We start from the raw sequence: 22,605 nt of genomic DNA, 5'->3' as shown, positions 1-22,605 counted from the left end.
TTTACAAGGTGTGATCAAAAAGGAATTGGAATTTTTGTTTTTCTTACAGAATCTTTATTTACTCATCAACATCAACATTGTACCCTTCAAAGTAATCCAATTAGAGATAATATATTTGTGCCTGCAATTTTTCTGATCTTGGAAGCACTTCTGCAGTTCATTATAGTTCTGAGCTCCGTCAACGATTTTGTTATTATCTCATCAATGGTGGCAAAATGATGTCCTTTCATGGTTCTCTTCAACCTTGGTAATAGAAAGAAGTTGCAGGAGGCCATGTCTGGTGAATACAGTGGCTGAGGTAACACAATGTTTATGAACAAGAAGTGATGCAATTTCTGCGAGTGGTTTTGCCACAATCCTAGTCATTTTCTTCAAATTGCTTCACGCAAATGGCATAAAATTTCCATGTAGTATCCCTTACTGACCATACGACTATAAGGTAGGAACTCAGAATGCACTATCCCATTCTAATTGAAGAGTAAGAAAAACCTTCACATGTGATCAAACTTGTCAAATTGTTTTTTGATCTTGTCTTTGTGCTGCAACAGCTGCCAGAGACTGTGGCCATATGTGTGTGACTTGTGTTTGCGTGTGCGTGTGTGTGTGTGTGTGTGTGTGTGTGTGTGTGTGTGTGTGTGTGTCTGTTGTCTATTTTTGACAAAGGCCTTGTTGGCCGAAAGCTTATTTCGTGACAGTCATTTTGTTGTGCCTATCTGCGAGTCAGCATTTCTGCTATATGGTGGGTAACAACTAACCTTTTAATAATATTGTTACATTCCATCCTGGATTTTCCATTGTTTGACACTGTCATCAGTAACTGGCACACTATGGCATCCAGGGTGGTCATCGCCTTCAGTATCTTCCTGACCCACTTTGAAATGTTTATACCACTTGTAAATGCATGTGTAAATTTGCCAATGGCCACAGTCAACATTACAAATGCAGTATTAAACTGTATTCCATTTTTCAAGCAAAATTAATTGTAAATTCTTTGATCCATCTTTTTGAAACAAAAATTCGCTGAGCACTTGAAAACGCATATAACTATAAATTCAAAACAGCTGAAAGTACAAATATACAACAATAACATGTGCACTAGCAAGATAGAAATAATAACAATAAAATCAAATTAAAAAATTTTAAATCAGACATATAAAGCCCATGAATTTAAAAAAATTCCCGTTACTTTTTGAACACACCTCATATGCTCCTTTCTGGAAATATGAGCTAAATAAGGAAGAGATATGCTCTACTTACATTCTGGAAAGAGAAAATAACAATTAAATGAGACTCTCTAGGTTTACTGCATCAAAATGCAAAACTACAGCCTGTAACAACGCAGCCACATAAAGTTGCAATGTCACTGTTCATTCAGCATCACGATGTGGCATGCTGCCCAACAAAGTTCGGTAAGCTGTAGTGATGCCAAAATTATTTTCTTTAAATTTTTATTTGGTGGTATGGTGTGTTTAGTGAAGACTAAGTTGATGTTTTTACTAAAAATTTTCTAATGCAATGTTGGTGACTGTTGTTAACTAAGGAAGAGATACTGAAAACTTATTATTGCTTTAGTTGTACACTAATTGTACAGGAAAAACTGAAGCGAATTTCAACTTAATATTATGAGCCTTTAATTAACTAAACACTGTAACAGATCAGTTAGTACAAGACAATGCTGACTTGTAAGGTCAAGGTGTTGGACTAAACTAAGAAAAAAAAAAATGGATACCACTAGTGCTGCTTATAAATTGAATAAAATGTGACAATAGGTGGCCAAGGTGTTGAATTCAAACAAACTACTGCTGAGATAAATGTGAAATTAGATATGAGTAATACTAGAATACAGATGTTTAGAAGTTAGATGAGCATATCACTAAGTTAGGTCTAGAAAAATTAGATATAAATAACAAAATATAAAAATCTAATTTAACTGGACACACAAAAAAATTTACTCACTAAGTGGTAGCAGCAGAAAACAAATATAAAGATATTGATATTTGCAAGTTTTCAGAGCCAGTGGCTCCTTCTTCTGTAAGGAATGTTGAAAGGGAAGCAAGAGGGCTGAAAGACAAAGACTGGTGAGGTTTAGGAAATGGGGAAGGTTTGGAACAATTGCCCTGACACCTGAGACAGGGGAAACTTACTGGACAGAATAAAAAGAAAAGATTGATTGTTGGCAGCTGCACCAGAAGAGATTTGAAAACCTGAGAACTTCAAGGTGGAAGGTAGGGTAATGCACAAAACAGAGATTAATGATGAAACATCGTGCCTGAGTTCAGAAGAGTGAAAAGCTAAGAGTGCTGTATGTGGAAGTGGTGATGGGCAGGGAAGAATAGATGGGTCAGAAAATAAAACATATGGAAAACTAAAAGGGAATGAAGCAAGGAACAGTTACTGACAAGATTTGCTGAGACAGAAGGCATTAATGTAAATTAAGGCCAAGTGGGTGGCGAGAACCATGGACTTGTAGCACCTGCAGAGTTCTGGGAAACTGGTGTCTGAGGGAAGAATCCAGATGGTGCGTGTGGTGAAACAGGCACCAAGGTCATGACTGTCACATTGTAGTGCATGCTCAGCAACAGGATATTTTGTGTTGCCGGTATACACCTTCTGCCTATGCCCATTCATCCAAACTGATAACTTGGTGGTAGCCATGCCCTTATAAACTGCCAAACAGTATTTACATAACATATAGTACATGACATGTGCCATTTCAGATGTGGCTCTCCCTATGATAATACATGGTTTTCCAGTTACAGGGCTGGTATGGGTGGTGGCAGAAGGGTGCATAGGGCAAGCCTTACAGTGTAAATGGTCATAGAGGTAAATGAGTGCAGAAGGAGCATAGCATCTGACAAGTATACTGCACTAGTGTGACCTATTCTTGAGTGCTGTTTGAGTGTTTGGGATCCACACCAGGTTGGATAAAAGGAACATATCAAAGCAATTCAGATGCAGACTATTAGATTTATTACTGGTACGTTCAAACAATACAGAGATGCTTCCGGAACTCAAACGAGAATCACTATAGGGAAGGCGCATGTACCTCCCACAATAGAATAGAGCAAGATTTGTTGGAAAGAAATATAAACACCTATGAAGAAAGCTAGGGTAAATCACATCAACAAGTCATTGATTACCTTAATAAACATAAAGAGGCAATACAGATAATTTAATATGAAGTGGAAAATTAAAATGAAGATCATTTAATTTCTCTTGTATGGGCTGGCTCCTCTGGAGGATCCAACAGATATTAATATTATAACAACATTATAAATCATAACCACTTGTTGGCACATAGTCTATTCAGTAACTTCTTAACAGTCAACACAGCATCCAAGTTATGTGTGTTTGCATATGTACTGAACATTCACGTCATAAAAATCATGGTGTGTATGGTGGATGGAACAAATAACAAATAAGATAAAATTCATCCAATTTAAAGAATTAATTATCATAAACATATTGTTTTTGAGGATGTTACCTCTGAACCCATTGTTTTTATATTTTCCAAGAAGTTAACTGTTCCAAGATACTTGCTAGCGACTTCAAGCAGAGCTTCTTGAGGCCATTCCAAGAACCAATCAATGGTTGTACAGTTTATTAAAGCTGGATACTGACGCAGTCTGTTCCTGAATGCATCACCAATTGGACTGAGGCATAAAACAATATGTAAATTGGCACGAGTTCTCGCTATAAGATAATTATACATTGCTTCTGTTGTTGGAGAAACCCCTTCTTTTGCTGCCGTCGCTGAGAGCTTGTTTCGTATCTGTAACAAAAATCACACTTCAAATTACTGGTAAAAGCACAAACAAACAAAACAAAATAGTTAATAAAAAATAGGTGTCAATATTTGTAAATGATACAAGCAAAACACACACTTCTAAAAGAGCATTCTTGCTCTGGTACTCAAATCTGGCTTAGAGTTTCAATTTTTCTTCAGTTCCATTTTTAATTCCCAATTTACCGGAAGAGCAACTCTGTTACCAAAATTGTGCCAGTTCTTCAATAATAAACTGTTTCGGAATGCTCCCTCAAGGACAGCTAGTTTATTACCAATCCATTCTCATATTCACAAATGAGAATCATCACTCCTATAATTCTCCTTAAACAGAAAGACCTGACTAATTATGGGATATGACAAGATCAGTATTTGTCACAGTAACCTGCTGTGAGAGAAGGTGCATCGTGCAATAATCTCTCTAGTAAGTACCCTTATTTTACTTCACATTTTGTTCCAGCTGTGCTGTTTTTTTGGTTGACTTAGACTGTAAACATTGACTGGACACTGTTCAATCCTTTGAATGTTAAATTTCTTTAAATAAAACATCCTTCATAAATTGTCTCTGTTTTTTTTTTTTTTTTTTTTTTTTTTTTTTTTTTTTTTTTTTTTTTTTTGATTAGCTACGGGCACATAAAGGAACAACATGTAACAAATTTTGCACTTTTTCAGCTAATTAGTGCATTTTCTGTAGCTGAAAACAATATTAATACTTATTATTGTTGTAAGTTAAGGAGAGCTATAATAGAAGAAAACAGAGTTCACTAACACACATGTCATTCAATCTCTCAGCTCAACAGGCAAACATGAGACTTACTTGTACTCAGAAATAACAATAAAGAGAACAGCTTAGTCATGAGGAAAATTTGTAACATGAGATTGTATGAAGCCATGCATGTAAGCTTGCAAGAATATGGATAACATACAACAAGTCGAGGAAACTCAAGAACCAGCTACAGCCATGAGAGTTAGTAAAGAAGTGCCAGACTGCACTGAGGTAGTAAACTTAATCAAAGCCCAAAGTGCAGCTTTAAATGCGACTAAGTGAAAAACTAGGTTCAGTATAGACTCAGTACAGTCTCAATTAAATAACCAGAGTGAAACCTTAAGTAGTCAAGTGGCAAATATAGGTTTGTTAAATACCAAAGTTGACTCACAAAGCAAAGAATTTTGTAATCTGTGTGAAGGCATGGATGCTTTGAAGACTGAAATTGACACCTTAAATAGTAAGGTAGAGAATTTAAACTTAGGTTTAAAGAATGAATAGACTAGTTCCTTGACCATTCATGTAAATCAAATGTACACTGACTTTAGCCAGAAACAGAAAGATAATTTTCAGGATTTGACAAAAAGGTTAGAATTGAATATTGAAGACAAATATAATAGTGTAGAATCAGAGCTTAATGAAAAGTCAGAATCCTTTGAAAATGTATGTAATGTTAGATTTACTGCAATAATGACAGGGTTGAGTACTTTGAAAGAGAATGTCGATAAGCAGGATAATTTAATGCCAATAACTCAATCGCAAATTACAGGTGTTAATACACGAGTAGATAATGTGGAAAGGAACTTCAAAGAGAAATTAGCAAACTCTGATATCATAAATATAAGTAGTTTGTAGGAACAGGTTGAAGAAATTATAGATTGAAAGTTACCAAGAGAGTAACATCTGGAAACGTATCTCCTATTCTATCTTCTGAACTTAATGATACCAGGAAAGGTATAGATGACTTGTGGAAAGAATTCAAGACTATCCAGGATAAAGTAGACAAAAGGATAACTTCACCTAATGTGGTATTAACTAGTGAAGTGATGAACTGATCTGCAATGTGGGGCTAATTCAGGATTATCCAGGCAACTCCCTAAATTTAAGCCAGACAGGGATGTACATCCGACCCACTTTTTGAAAAGATTCAACCAAGCTTTGCCAAAGAATTTGAAAGATTCTAAAAAGATCTAATCTGCTGTGGGTTACCTTCTAGGAGAAGCCTTAGAAAGGGGAACCATGAATATTGAGAATATTTCTTCTTGGGGAGACTTCCAAAAAAAGTTTAAAGAGAAATATTGGTCTGCTAATACATAAGAAAACTTAATATCAGGTCCATGGGACCTGGGCAGAGTCATATATTCCCCCAGGGACGTTAACATTCTGAGTAAACGGGCGGAGTGATGACCACTGGATCCCGAGCTGTTTTCAGTGTTTCTTCCAAAACAGTTTTCCTGCATCGAATTCCTTTAAAATCTTAAACTATCCTGTCATCTATTCCTAACATCTTTAACAATTCTATAATCATAGTGCTTAGAAAACTGGATATGACTACAAGATAAAGAAAACTTAGGAGAATCACAGAATAAGAAAGAGAGTGATATCAAAATAAAATAAAATGAATAGAGTATTATATTTATGGATAATATAATCAGGTGAATAATTAAACAACTGCAATACCATAGTGCATAAATTTTCTATTTTGTATAGAGTATTTTATACCTTTTATAAGATGTGATGTAAATGGGAGGGTTTGTATAGGTTTTGAAAGAAGTGGGTATTGTAAATAAAAGCATTGTTTACAAGAGCAAATAAATCATGGCTAACACAAAACACACATCACACCTTTCAGACAACCCTCGCAAACAAGTGTGCCTGATTCTTCACCATTTGCTGTTTCCATAGGGTTGCTAAGATTTCCTTTGGAGACCTCAAGGGTGAAGGTGGGATCGTCGGTTCTGTAGGAGACGATTTAACACCAAACCTCCTCTGGCGTCTCACTCAAGTACCTGAGGGGTAGGGATCCTGGGGAAGGGGGGTGGGAACAGCTTCCTGTCTTTGAGGCTATCTTCTTTCTCTTCTTGGATCTTAGCAATCATATGTATTTTTTTTTTCCTTTCTTTCTTACTTCTCATTTGAGGACCTATCTATTTTTTCCCTCTTTCCATATTCACAGACTTCTATTGTTTATGTCCTTCCTTGTTTGCATGGTTTCTAATAACTTACATCTTATCTTTAGATAAGAAGGCCAAAGAGTCAGACTAGACGAACACACATACGCATACACACAAAAATACATTTAGACACAAATATTGAAACTGCAGACCAAAAAGCCTGTCACGATGTGAGAATCACCAGGTATTGTAAAAGAAAGAATATGTGTACACAGGGAAATATGCACACACACATATATATATAGAAGGAGACAAAAGCATGTGAGTTGTGGGATAACTATAAAGCAGTAATGAGCAGGAGATAGACAAGGAAGAGGCGTGAGCAAAGAGAGAAAAATGAAAGCAGGAGTGGCACTAGTCATGCTGATCATTAGGAAATGTCAGTTTAATAAATACTCTGATTAATTGTAGGTTAGTGAGACTTGAATAGTATATATAGACATAGTATCTACTAAGAGTTAGAAGTTGAGAAGTAGAGGAGGACTCTAGGGAGTAAATGAAGCAGTAAAAAGTGAATGCAAAGTGTAAAATAGATTTCTATTTTTACCAGAGAATACCTAATTATAGTATACATAGGAATGTATACTAGGGTAATGAAGTATGAGGCCTACTCAGAAAGGATATGAGGGGCATACTCGGCATTTGCTAAGTATATAGGGCAGGCGTACCTACATGGAGATAGGATGACCTGTTGCCTAAATATAGGAATGTTTTGTAAAGGGGCATACCTGCAAGAATGGAAAGAGGAAATATTCTCATAAGGTCAACCCACAAGCAAGGTATAGGTGCTAATCCTAGGAGAAGGGGACAGTATTGTGACAAAAGTCACAAATTTTATAGGGATTGTTCTGGAAAGATTGACTTCTATGCACAACTAACATTATTACATTTCATGTAAGTTTACGAGTGTCAAGAAGACCACTTTCATTTTGCCCACAGTTCTTCCAAACTACAAAAAAATAGTAAAAATAGTATATACTAAAGAAAAGCAGTACAAAAAATGAGAATGGAAAGTAGATTACTCATGTGTCATGAACACCTAGAGTTTACAATTGGAAGTATAGAAACAAGGAAAGAGTCCTTACAATTCCTAACTACTACGGAGGCTGACCAAACCACAAACAAATGCTCATGTCTGGATCTTAAAGTAAAGTAAGAATAGAATAAAGAAACACTCAGCTAAAGATTATTCTAGAGAAAGAAACAAAGATTGTTGTTGAAGGGAAATATGAATGTATAAACATGTATAAGAACAGTATATTGTTATGATATGAAATGTTGTTATGAGTGATATTATTTACATAATGATTGTGTATCAAATATAATGTGCCCAATATGGGGGGGGATATGTAGTGTTTCAAGAATTTCTGTGTAAATCCTAGAACCACTTGGCCTTCTGCAGTCTCGAATATATGATATTTTAGAAATGAGTGTGGGATGATAGAACTCTACCTACTGCACGTCACATGTGTGAAGGTTTGAAATTCGGTCGTGAGAAGAATGTAGACACGGCTGTCAAATGGCAATGACAAGTACTTGTCGGGCAATCCATGGAAGTTTCAGTGAAAGTGTACATGAGAACCATGGAGCTGCTATGTTATTCTGTGCTAATTTTGTCACTGACCATTGTTATAATAACGAGAAAGGTTGAGAAGGTACTCTTGAAAAAAACTCTTGTCTTAACCTTGTTGAAGGGAAGACGTGTATTATGGTCCATGTTGAGACTGGACATGGTGTTTAAGCCAACTTTCTCTTATACGTAAGTTAGTTTGTTTCTAATGTTTAAAGACACAAGAGGCTTATGAAGCAGTATATATTTATATGAAGAGTGAGATTTGTAATATGTCTGAAGTTCAAATATACATCCTTAGTTGAAGCAAATGAAATTGGTATGTCTTCTTATTTTTATAAGTAGAGAGAGTCTTAAGAAATTCCTGTACCTAGCAGCAAACTTTAGAGAAGAAAGTGAAAGATAGTTTGCAGCAGCAGGCTAACAAACAAGAAAAGTCGGCCGAGCATGTCAAGTAAGTCATCTCGTAAAAGAAGTGGAAGTTAGTATATTTACTTCGCACTTAAAATTGTCATCCAATGATGTTAAGAGTATGGCAACTCAGTTCGCGCTGCTGTTGCTTTTTTCCTGACCTGCATCCATGCATGCCACACACTGCCACAATTTTGGTTAACGGCAGGTACGCACGGCACTGGATGCCTGACGCATATAACTTGAGCTGGCTGTAAGTTGCTCTGGCTCATTCATGCATTTTTTGCAGCACAGCTGCCACAGTTTTGCAGTTTTAAAGGATGGATTTCTCATGTGTATAATCTGTGCTGTCACGTCACTATGGGTCCTTTTTCTTTTTTTTAATACCTTAAAATCCTACCATCTGTAATCTGATTACTGAACAGTGTTATTCTGTTTATTTCATAATACTTGTTTGCATAGTTAAATATTTTAACAACAGTTCAGGTTAACTACTGCCAAATTGTGGAAGAAGCTCTTGCCATTATTTTTAGGTATTTTCAAATTCTGTATGATCTTATATGGAACCAAATTTCATTTAATCACTGACCACAAATGTGTCCTTGTTATTGCCAGACCTAAATCTGGTCAGAACAGTGTTATCAATGGAAAAGTAAAGATGAATTCAGATGTAGGTCTAATAATGGACAAGAGAGACTGTGAATGTGGATGGACTAGTATGAAAATCATAGTGAACATACACTATGTGATCAAAAGTAGCAGGACACCCCCAAAAACATACGTTTTTTATATTGGGTGCATTGTGCTGCCACCTACTGTCAGGTACTCCATATCAGCGACCTCAGTAGTCATTAGACATCATGAGAACAGAATGGGGCACTAGGCGTAACTCAGGGATTTAGAACTTGGTCAGGTTATTGGGTGTCATACGTCTGTACATGAGATTTCCAAACTACTAAACATCCCTAGATCCACTGTTTCTGATGTGATAGTGAAGTGGAAACATGAAGGGACATGTACAGCACAAAAGCATACAGGCCAAACTAGTCTGTTGACTGACACAGACCGCCGCCAGTTGAAGAGGGTCGTGATGTGTAATAGGCAGACATCTATCCAGACCATCACACAGGAATTCCAAACTGGATCAGGATCCACTGCAACTACTATGTCAGTTAGGCAGGAGGTGAGAAAACTTGGATTTCATGGTCAAACAGCTCCTCATAAGCCACACATTATGCCGGTAAATGCCTAATGACACCTCACATGGTGTGAAGAGCGTAAACATTGGACGACCGAACAGTGGAAAAATGTTGTGTGGAGTGATGAATCACAGTACACAATGTGTCGATTCAATGGCAGGGTGTGGGTATGGTGAATGCCCAGTGAATGTCATCTGCCAGTGTGTATAGTACCAACAGTAAAATTCAGAGGTCGTAGCATATGGTGTGGTCGTGTTTTTCATGGAGGGGGCTTGCACCCCTTGTTATTTTGCATGGCACTATCACAGCACAGGCCTACATTGATGTTTTAAGCACCTTCTTGCTTCCCACTGGTGAAGAGCAATTCGGAGATGGCAATTGCATCTTTCAACATGATCGAGCATCTGTTCACAATGCACGTCCTTTGGCAGAGTGGTTACACAACAATAACATCCCTGTAATGGACTGGCCTGCACAGAGTCCTGACCTGAAACCTATGGAACACATTTGGGATGTTTTGGAACGCCGACTTTGTGCCAGGCCTCACCGACTGACATCAATACCTCTTCTCTGTGTAGCACTCCATGAAGAATGGGCTGCCATTCCCCAAGAAACCTTCCAGCACCTGATTGAACATATGCCTGAGACAATGGAAGCTGTCATCAAGGCTAAGAATGGGCCAACACCATACTGAATTCCAGCATTACTGATGGAGTGCGCCATGAACTTGTAAGTCATTTTCAACCAGGTGTCCGGATACTTTTGATCACATAGTGTATTATCATAACAAAGACAGACATGAAACTATAAAGCCCCCTAAAATACAATTATATATGCCTCCTACCTCTCCAGACACTGAAGAGATAGCTGTAATGAATGCTAGACAAACAAAATTATTTAGTATATTAAGGAAGGCGAAAATTTACTTGAATTGGTGAGTGCCAAAGCAAGAGAAGTAAAAATGATAGGAAAACATGGAGAGGGGGCAGCAGGGGGAGGGGAGTAATGAAACTTCTAACTTCCCTTACAAACTTTTTCCCCAGCATTGAGGGATAAACACAAATCAAATTGGTCTGATAGCCAAATGTGCATCACCAAATATGTTCCTTTTCTAATGTAGTGTGTAAAGAAAGGTAACATTTTGTCAATGAACAATAACTACAGGATAGTTAATGTTAACAACCTGATTTATGGCCCAACAATTTATTTTTTGTATTGTATCCAATTAAAAATGTTATGATAATAATGAAACAATGGAAAGTCCAGGATGGAATAATAGCAATATGGAAAGTAATCAATTTTTGAAAACACAAGATTATTGGATCTATAAAAAATTTACTAACCAAGCGGTGGTGGGAGAAAATGCATAAACATATATAAAAGTTAAGGAAATGTGCAAGTTTTCAGAGGCAGTGGCCCTTTCTGCTGGCAGAAGGGGAATGAAGACTGATAACTTCAAAAGTATTGGTGAGATTTTGGAAGCAGGGAGAGTCCAGAAAAGTCACTCAGAACCCCATGTCAGAAATGACTTACCAGATATGATGTCTTTCCTTGCCATCCCATCCAATAAGTCTCCCCTGACCCGAGGTTCTGGGGGACTTTTCCAAACTCTCTACATTTTCTAAACCCCACCAGTTCTTTTCCTTCATATCTCTTCATTCCCCTTCTGCCAGAAGAAGTGACCACTGGCTTGGAAAGGCTACACAAAAAGAAGCCACTGGCTCTGAAAGCTTGCACATTTCTTTAACCTTTATATGTGTCAATGTGTTTTCTTCTGCTGCTGCTTAGTGAGCAGATTTTTTATCTATAAAATAATATTTTCAACAGTGTGGTAAAGATGGGCTGCTACTCGGGACACGGAGGAAGCATTGCATTGCAGACAGGCACAATGAAAAGAATATCAGAAATGTTCATACTTTTGGACAATGTCCTTCCTCAGAAGTCGGACTCTCACATATTCCCACAACAACAAATCACACATAAGAATCTACAGCCACTAGGGTACAAATGCGACTGCATCTAACATGAGCAGCAAGCTGCTGTGGTTGGTAGTCAGGGTAAGGAGACACGGATAAGTAGGGAGGAATAGCATGGTAGTAGTGGGGAAGATACTAGTGCTCCCTGTGGGAACATGCTGGAACATGGAGAGGACATGACAGGGCTGTTAGATCCAAAACATCATGATGCTGTTCTGGGAGGGAGCAGGAGAGACGAAACATAAGAGACAGAAGTAGAGGCGAGGAAAGGATTGGTGGGATGGAAGGCATGTGTATATGGTAGTGGGAGCAGGGTAAAGAATCGGCTGGTGGGGAGAGAATTTCAGAGCGGTTATGAGGACAAAGGACATGCATAGGGAGGATTCCCAGGTGTGCAGTTCAGAAAAGCTGTTACTGGTGGGAAGAATCCAGATGGCACAGTCTGTGTGGCAGTCACTAAAGTGAAGCACATCACACTGGGTGGCACATTCAGCAACTGTATCATCCAGTTGCCTCTTGGCCACAGTTTGATGATGGTCATTCATTCAGCATGTTACTAGTCATCCCCACATAGAATGCAGCAGAGTGGACACAGTTAAGTTTCTATATCACTTGCCTGCCTTTTATAGTTGGTCCTGACTTTAATGGGGTATGAGATGCCAGTAACAGGACTGGAGCAGGTGGTAGTGGGAGGATGTATGGGATATGTCTTGCATCTAAGCTTATTGCAGGGACATGAGCTATGAGGCAAGGGGTTGGGAGCAGGGGTGAAGTAGGGATGGGCAAGTATATTGCGTAGCTTGGGTGAGCCGCAGAATACAATTTTGAGAGTGGTAGAATAGCAGGGAGGGTATTCCTCATTTCAGGGCAAGATGAGAGATAGTTGAAACCCTGGTGGAGAATGTGAGTGAGTTCCTGATAGTCCTGTGCCACTAGAGGAGCGCTGCTCTGTGGTCAGAATGTGGATACATGGTGGATGGTAAGTGATTGCTGAGACGAGGCATGGGAGATCTCTTTCCAGACAATGTTGTGAGGGTAAATTTTGGCCTGTGAAGGCCTCAGTGACACATTTGGTATTTTTGGAGATGGACTGCTGACAATATAGATACAACGGCCACATGTGGCTTCGTGTTATCTATTGGACTTCTTGGTGTGGAGTGGGTGGTAGCTGTTGAAGCAAAGGTATTGCTGGTGGTTGGTAGGTTTAAGGTAGACAGGGGTACAGATGTAGCCATCCCTGAGATTGAGGTTTAGGTTGACACCAAGGAAGGTGGCTTGTAGGGCTAATGACAACATGGTGAAGTGAATGGGGGAGAATGTATTGATGTTCTGCATAAATGAGGATAGGATAACCTCACCCTCACTCCATATCTTGAAGATGTCATCAATGAATGTGAACCAGGTGATGCATTTGTTATTATGGCTGGTTAGGACAGATACCTCTAGACAGTCATGAGTATGCAGGTGAACAGAGGATTAAGGATGGATGGAGGAGTAAACTTATCAGGCAGGATTAAATAATGAAATACTGAATACAATCTGTGGAATCCTGCCTGACTCAGTTCACTCCCCCATTCAACCATGATTACCTGTACTGCCCCAAAATCACCCCCTGTTAATTTTCCAGAATTTCCTAACCTCGAACCATGCCTCACCATTATTCCTCAAAACCCTCAACATGGAAACCAACCTCACACCTGCAGAAAGAACCAAAACACTCTGCCTAAAATCTAACCGTAACCTTAAAGTGGGTTTCCACATGCAACAAAAATGACGCCATTTGGCTGTACTTGAGTGGCATCATCTAAGTTGTGTGTGGTTGCTAAGGTCAGTCACAGAAAGATTTGCAGGAAGCTAGCTGTGTGAAATTCCTAGGAATGCAACTAGATAAAACTCTATCATGGGGATCACATATACAGTACCTTGCAAATAAATTAAATAGCCTAGCATTTGCCGTGAGAATATTGTACAATGCTACCAATATGGGCATAAGAAAAGAAGTATGTCACAGCTACTTTGAGTTAGTAATAAGGTATGGACTTGTATTTTGGGGTAACTCAAACCATGTGTGTCAAATACTAAAACTTCAGAAAACCATCATTAGAAATATGCACAATGTAGGGTGAAGAAAATCATGTCACCCACTCCTAAAAAATCTAAGTACACTAAGTGTTCCCTCACTATACATATATGATTTATTTGTAGCAAATCATTTTCGACTTGATTACAACACCAGAAATCAAAATAATTTTATGCTGCCCACCCACCATTTAAAACTTTAAGCTCAAACTCCACATTATATGGGCATGAAAATTTATAACAAAATCAAAGGAAGAGAACCGCTCAGCATAAATTTAGAAACACTGAAGAAATCCTTATATGTTACTTTTCAGTAGAAGAATTCATAAATGACAACCTGAAAATTTGAGCAGAAGAGAGCAAGTACTTAGAACTGTCAATCTTAAAAGTTTGTTACTTTTGAAGAAAAATTATTAATTCCTTAATTAAGTATATTATAAGGAAAAATGTAAACCAGTTTTTGTGTTTAGACGAGTCTCCAGTACATTAAGTCAATGGTTTGAAATTGTATGTTACGAGACAATACTTCCACTCGATAACATGGGAGCACACTTCAGAGCGTGCATTGCTGTCTGTATTGATCACACACCCTGCTAAGAACCACATCCTGCCACTTGCAAGGTTCAGGGAGGCAACATATAACGCACTGACTTCAGCACAATTACTGTCTTTGAATAATTTCTGTTCATCTCATTGTGTACTTCTTTCTATTACCTTCTGTACTACACTGCAGCATTTATTTCTAAATATGATCCAAGATTCATGGAGCTATGTTACTTGTCAGTGATACATGATGCAAATGCTACATTCGTCGCTAAGGTGGTCATGCTCACCCCAATAACTTCTCTTTTGAAGGCATTATGTGCCACCAAATGCATGATACAGTAATCAGCACCAACATGACACAATGAGGAATCCTTACTAACCATCCAGAATAACAAACCACTCACCTGGTTCAGATTTTTTGATGGTATCATGATCTGGACTGAGAGTGAGGACATCATATCCACATTTCGCCACAATATCCCAACACATCCTCCCTCATTCACTTCTCCTAGTCCTACTCAGCCCAACAAGCCACCTTCCTTGATGTCAACTTCAACTTTAAGGATGGCTACATCAGTACTTCCATCCATATCAAACCTACCAACCACTAATAACACCTCCACTTTGATACTTGCCACCCATTCCACACCTAGCCATCCATCACTGTCACATCTATACTGGCAACAGTCCTTCTGCAAACAAACCAAGGATCTCACTGAGGTTTTCCCAGACTAAGTTACCCTCCCAACATTGTCTAGAAACAGATCCCCCAGGCCTTGTCTCACCAGTCATCTACCATCCACATTCCAGCCACAGATAACCACTCCTCTCATCACACAGTACACTCAGGACTGAAGTAACTGAGTCACAGTCTCCACCAGAGTTGTGACTATCTCTCACCTTGCCTTGAAATGACAAATATTCTCCCTACTGTCCTTCCCAGCCCTCTGCTGTTCAACCAAGCTATGCAACATCTTCATCCTGCTTCACCCCTTGCCTAATGGCTTATATCCCTGCAGTAGTCCCAGATTCGAGACCTGTCCCACACGTCCTCTCACTACCACCTACCCAGTCCTGTCATGGCATCTCCCACCACATTAAAGGCAGGGCCACCTGTGAAAGCAGCCATGTGGTCTACAAACTTAGTTGCATCCACTGTGCCGCATTCTACGTAGGCATGACTACTAGCACACTGTCTGTCTGCATGAATGGCCACCACCAAACTGTGGCCAAGAGACAGCTGGACCACCAAGTTGCTAACGTGCTGCTCAACATGATGTGCTACACTTTAATGACTGCTTCAAGCCTCTGCCATCTGGATTCTTTCCACCAACATAAACTTTTCTGAATATCACAGCTGAAAATTCTTCTTACAACATATCCTTCATTCAAGTAACCCTCCTGGTCTGAACCATCCCTTTGTCCCTGTCCTCCATCTGTCATTTCCCTTCCCTGCTCCTACTACAAAACAAACAAGCCTTCTACCCCACCAATGCAACAAATGTCCTTTCCTCTTCTCCACTTTGTTTCCTGCTCCTCCCCGGTTACCGTCCCCTGAGCACATCATCCTGATGCTGCACCTATCAGCCTTATTATGTCCCCACCATGTTACTGCATGTTCCCACATGCAGCACTAGTATCTTCCCTCACTACTAACCTGCTATTCCTCCCTCCCCGCCTTTGCCTCTTCCTTACCACCCCAGCAGATTGCTGCTCATGTCAGAGATAGTAGCCATGTGTGTGTGTGTGTGTGTGTGTGTGTGTGTGTGTGTGTGTGTGTGTGTGTGTGTGTGATTTGCTGTTGTGTGAATGTGTGAGACTTCGACTTCTGAGAAAGGATTTTGTCTAAAAGCTTAAATACAGCATGTTTGGAAATTCCTTTTACAAATTTCCTGGACTTTTAAAGGGGAGTGAGTACATAATATTTTGAGTAGGATTCCATTTCCATTCTATGACAATTTCAATTCAGATGTGTGACACACCATGTCTACTATGGGAAAGAGAAAAGTCTCAGAGTTGCTTGTCCTGGTATGCAACAAGGTAGACAGGATGGTGAGCACTACATCAGACAGTCACCTGATGTCACTTAATGTCTGCCTTGCTACAAGCCTCCTGTAGAGACAAAGGAAGATCTGGTGACAAAAGTTCTTGCCACTGCACTAGACAGTGAAGAGACACCATCTGGAATGGAGAGTGTGTATCAGAACATGCTATGTAGGTACAATGCCTGTAACAATGTTGGTGGTTGCCACATCAAGCTGCTGTTGTAATGCAACAGCACTGTTCTGTATGTGCAGTATGTTGGGGTCTTTTTTGTTTTTGAATAATGTAAACATGCTATGTTTAAGTGTTAATACAAATAAATGTGCTGAAGTGATAAATGGATGTTTTGTTATGTTCCCATTCAAATTGTTATGTAATAATTGTCACGCTTAATTCAGTCCCTCGAGCAGAAGTGGATGAGTTAAACATCTGAACTGAAACTCCCATAGAATGGAAATAGTATGTTTCGGGACATAGGTTCCAAAATATTACATACTCACTCCCTTCTATAAATTTTTGAACACCCTGTATTTTTTATATTCTTTTCATTGTACCTGTCCGCAGCTTAACTCCTTTAAATTGTGAATAGCAATCTATACCTTCCATACTCTTAAAATAATAATCATGCATCATTGTTCAGAAATATGTATTTTATTCTATTTTGAAGAAGAAAAACACTAAATATTAAAATGTTTGCAAATGTATGCACGAATAAAACATAAAAAACAACCACTGTATATATATGGATTAATGTTGAACTTAATACTAGACAAGATTAATGAATATAGCCTCAAAATTTGGATAATTGTCAAAAAGGCCAATTTTCAGTTGTAAGAGTACTATTTGACAAAACACATAGCAAAAGAAAAACTTAAACAGCTTATAATGCAATAAATTATGTAAATTTGCTGAAATGCTTGTTTAGTTGTAATGAAATTTAGAATGATGTAATATTGTCAGTCGAATGCTTAAAAATTATACAATAATTTGCTGTGGAAGCCAAGGTGGCTGTCTGTTTTTGGAAACAAATTACAGCACTAGCTGGATTTTTTTACAAACAAAACTGTGACTGATACTGTAATTTGTTTCAAATTAATTACTACAGATGTAGATACCTTAAACCATCATGTTGGACAAAAGACTGTCTTTTTTGTCACCAATCAATGTAGGATGTACAACGAATATATCATTAGGATAGTGCAATGGAATTTGGTATTAATGGACTATGGCAGTGGATGATCGATCGCCTGTAGTGTCTTTCCTGGGCTCATGATCGGATCGGTTGTGCCCTAGCCAATTGGAAAACCATGGCCTGGTCTGATGAGTACTGATTTCACTTGGTAAGAGCTGATGGTAAGGTCTGAGTGTGTCACACAAAGCCATGGATCCAAGTTGTTAACAAGGTACTGTGCAAGTCAGAGTGGCTCCATGATCGTCTGGGGTGTGTTTGCACAGAATGGACTAGGTTCTCTAGTCCAATTGAACTGCTCATTGACTGGAAATGGTTATGTTTGGTTAGTTGCAGACCATTTGCTGTGATTCAAGGACTTCATGTTACCAAACAATGATGGAATTTTTGTGGATGCCAATGTACCATATTGCTGGGCCCCAGCTATTTGTCATCAGTTTGAAGAACATTTTGGAAAATCTGAGCAAATGATTTTGCACCTGGATCACCTGATATGAATTCAATCTAAAATTTATGAGACATAATCAAATGGTCAGTTAATGCACAAAATCCTGCACCAGAAACACTTTTGTAATTATGGTCGGCAACAGAGGCAGCATGGATCAATATTTCTACAGGGGTCTTCCAATGACTTGTTGAGCCCAAGCCACACTGAGCAGCTGCAGTACATTGGACAAAAGGAGGTCCATCACAATATTAGGAGGTATCTCATGACTTTTGTCACCTCGGTGTATTTAATATGCATAGGAAGATACACACATTATAACAGCTCCTTCTCAATACCATGGAATTTACTCCCCCTCCCCTCATATCTTAAAATGTGGACTATCATTCCATACTTTCATGTAGTCAGAGTTTTATGCATACCACTTTCCTCAATGATTCTGTGGAGGTGCTCTTTATTACACTATATACCGACATAATTTTTCAGCATACTTCTGTAACACACCATTTCCAACATTATAATTCTCTAGTTTTCTTGTTTCCCCTAATTCCATGAATAACATCTGAAATCAGTAATTCTGATAATAAAATCAAATATATATTGGTGACAGTCAAAAAAGAAACACCAGAAACTCAATTAAGGAATGCAATGACTTTGTTACGAAAGAAAACAGTGAAATAGTAAATCATAGTATCCAGGCAGCCAATGTATTTAATAACCACTTTCTTGCAGCAGCTCACAAGATTGGCATGGACCACTCAAGCAATAGAATATATGCAAGAAGTGTAGTCCTTGACAATGAGGGTCAACAGACACAAATGAGTCTAAAACACGCTGTCAATGAATAAAGAGAAGAAATTATATGTAATCAATTACCTAATTGTTTCCTCCTCCCTCCCCCCTTGAGGCAAATGGAAGAATATGGAACAACAATTTAACAATGTTCATGAGCAAATCACAGACACATAAGTAATGCTAAATGTATTTGAACAGACTAAATATTGGAATGTATCACTGAATCCACAAACTACTGTTACTGGTTGGGTGGAACGTATAAATGAACAACTCGAGAAGAAGGTGCAAGAGAGAATTGATTCTACTATACACAAACCTAATTCTTCAGGTGATTTAATTAAAAATGAAGGTAAATTTCAAGAGAGTCTGGAAGGAACTAGAGAAAACAAAAGAAAAATTAAGTAAAAATCAAGTTAAAGATGATAATAAATAACCAGGAGTTTTACCAGAAGAACTAAAACTAAGTAATGTGTCAAAACAGTTTCCTAAATTTACTCCAGATAGTGAAGTTTCTCTGCCCTATTTTTTAAGAGTTTTCTCCAGATTCTTACCAAAGATATGGGGAGATTCTAAATAATAGATTTTGTACATAAGTTACCTGGTAGGTGACGCAGTTGAACGGAAAATTGCTCATTCACAAGCGTTTTAAATCTTGAGATGATTTCCAGGAAAAATTTAATTAGAAATGTTGGTCAAAAAGCACACAAGGGAAGGTAAATAGGAATTTCAGATACTTAAGTAAAATTAAAAAAGACAAAAAGGAACATTTGACATGGAGTGTCAACAACTTTGTGTATATTCTAAACAAACTGAGACGTGAGGTTTGATTGTTGTAACTAGAAATGCATCCAGAAGAACATTTTCAACACCACTGGCACACAGGAATAATATTTAAGTGCTGTAGATCCTCAGGAGAGTCTGCACCCTTTGCAGATTTGGTGGAGTGACAACCGCCACATTCTCAGTTAACTGCTTCACTCTTTCCTAATTTGTTTTCCCTCTTGCAGTTTCTTGTACTTTTACTTTCCTATAATCCACAAATGAATTTTCCTTCTACTATCTCTTCATAATAACATTAGTCACACATACATTGTAGAGAATTAGAATCATGTACACAATTATTGTGCTGAAGACCAATACAAACTACTGCACACATAAAATTACATTAATTAGTAAATAAATATTAACTACATGTACTAAACATCTTTGATTATAAAAACATAGTTGTTGACAATGTAATAAGCTGATCCACACTGGAGTCATCAAGTGCAATATGCAGGTCATTATGCTAATGAGTAATTAAACCACTTTCTCGCAGATCAATACCATGCAATGGGTCAATAAGTATAATGTCTTGAAAATAATAGCCTTAGAAAGACAATATAGTCTTGATGAAGTTCTTGAATGGAATGTTAATGATTTTTTAAATTATTTATTTACTTATTGTATGTGTGGATCACAACATATAAATTCTAGAACACATAGTAATCGGCATAGTACAACAGAAATTTTCTTGACTTTCATGAATTCATGAATATTATGATATTATGGTTGGGTTTGGAACCCATTCTTTTTTTTCCCCCCCCAGGGGAGGTTAAATACCCTAAGTAGACGTCTGATTTCAACCACCTCCATGATTACCTGTCCAAAATTCACACTGGTAAGCACACAAGTACACTGGCCACAATCTATTACAAAACATTTTTTGGATCTCTTTTCAGGGCCTGTGTTGGTGAACCCAAGAAGTCTGTCTGCTGGGTATGCTGAACATCTTCATTCTCTGGCTCCACAGTGAAGAACCTGTGAGGGAGGGAATCCTGGAGAGGGGAGGTATGGAAATCAGTCTTTGGGGTCTGTCCTCTATCCTACCCTTCTTAGGACCTAACACTTCTTGTCTTACTTTTCCTCTTCTTATCCGTATTCAATAGTTTCTATCACACAAGCCCTTCTTAATTCCATTTCAAACATTGATACACAAACCTGTTTTCACAGGAATGCCCAAGAAGTAACATATACAAGCATGTGTGCATCCCCACCCCCTCCCCTCTCCACATACACACACACACACACACACACACACACACACACACACACACACACACACACACACATCACATACATAAGTATGGTAGAAAGACATATCAATTTCCGCTTCGAAGATAGAGAACATGAGTTAACAGAACCCCTATTGTAATGTCCTGCATGTTAGCAACATCATGTTAGCTGGTGAAAAGAAAGGGAATTGCACCCATTCCCAAAATTTAGTTATGACATCCTAACATCCAAGCAAAATATTTGCAAATTGCCTAGGAGTACAATGAGAGTGTGACAGCAAATGAGTCGAGTAATATATGACCGTACAATCATCCATCCAGAACATTAACCGAGAAATAAGTGAAAGTTTTTCTAGATCAGGAGGAGGGAGGAAACTGACACTTGCAAATAACTTTGATTGATCAGGTGAATTCATACCTATAAGGAGAAATTTCTTCAAACAGATGAATGGGGAACGAGGGGGTACTGGAAGGGAGGACCTATACAGAGGTTAGATGGAACCACAGAATGGATGACTGTGTTAGGGGGATAGATTTTGAGAGGAAAATAACACTGCAAAGATTATAAGTGATTGAGAAGTAGGTTTCTACAGCCTAAGGTGTCTAAGCAGTTCTTACAGAAGTTAGGAGTGTCAGTGAATTTTGTTTCCCATTTTTGAAGAGTTCCTAAACTAGTAAAGTATAGGGAGACTTACTTTGATCACGTAGGGTAGTGAAAGAGTTATATCCACACATGCCCGAACGTAAAGGAGATGTCAGAGCTTTGCGACAGATGGTATGGTGTTGTGATTACCTTGCAGTATGTTGTTCCCAATATGAAGAAGTAATGTTCATTTAAAAGAAATGTAAATGGCCTATGTATAAACTTGGGTAAATCACAGCAACAAGTTGGTGATTACCTTATTAAATATAAAGAGGTGACAACGAAAATTTAATATACATCGGAAAATTAAAATGAAGATTTTTTTATCATTAACTGAATTTTCCATTAATAGTTAATAGCCAAGTTTCGTACAGCACAACTGTGGGAGAAATGATATATTAATATGTGCAGTTAATATGAGGTATACGTGCGCAGTATACTGCAAGATGGAACGACGAATTTAGTGGCTCCACCTGCTAAAGGCCGGTTGTTCTTAGATGTCATAGTTTGGGCATGCGTTAAAGTCATGGAAGAATGGCACTCACAATAACAATAGTGACATCCTAGAAGCAAAAATGAAAGGTTTTGAACAGTAATTCTGACACTAATTCTCTTGATTTGTCAAAATGTATTAACGTAGTGGATTCTAATGAGACATGACATGTAGTTCAAGCAACTGTAATAAAATTGTATTATACTCTTTAAGATTTTCCTTACAACCAGAGACTCTATGGTACTGGGGTGCAAGAATCGCACGTCTCTCGTGGGCGATTTGCATATTGTTTGCAGCCGATCTTCTTCTCAGGACAGACGGCTGCGTCGATCTTCAAAATGCTTATTCTCTGAAGATAATGTGCTGGTTAGGGAAATATTAGTGATTACTTTTGAATGCATTGTGAGAGTGATATTTACTATCAAAAACAGTCTTGAT

General features: G+C 38.2%; 1 protein-coding gene across 1 annotated transcript in view; it reads right to left on the bottom strand.

Moving 5' to 3' along the window:
- LOC124802831 (dynein axonemal heavy chain 2) overlaps positions 1-22,605 on the bottom strand; it is a 1,031,222-nt gene that overhangs the window by 346,512 nt on the left and 662,105 nt on the right. The window contains 1 exon segment of the mRNA XM_047263843.1: positions 3,485-3,772. Coding sequence (XP_047119799.1) covers positions 3,485-3,772 — 288 coding nt within the window.

Source organism: Schistocerca piceifrons, chromosome 6, assembly GCF_021461385.2.
Source record: "Schistocerca piceifrons isolate TAMUIC-IGC-003096 chromosome 6, iqSchPice1.1, whole genome shotgun sequence".
NCBI lineage: Eukaryota > Metazoa > Arthropoda > Insecta > Orthoptera > Acrididae > Schistocerca > Schistocerca piceifrons.
This window is presented reverse-complemented; position numbering and strand designations above follow the sequence as displayed.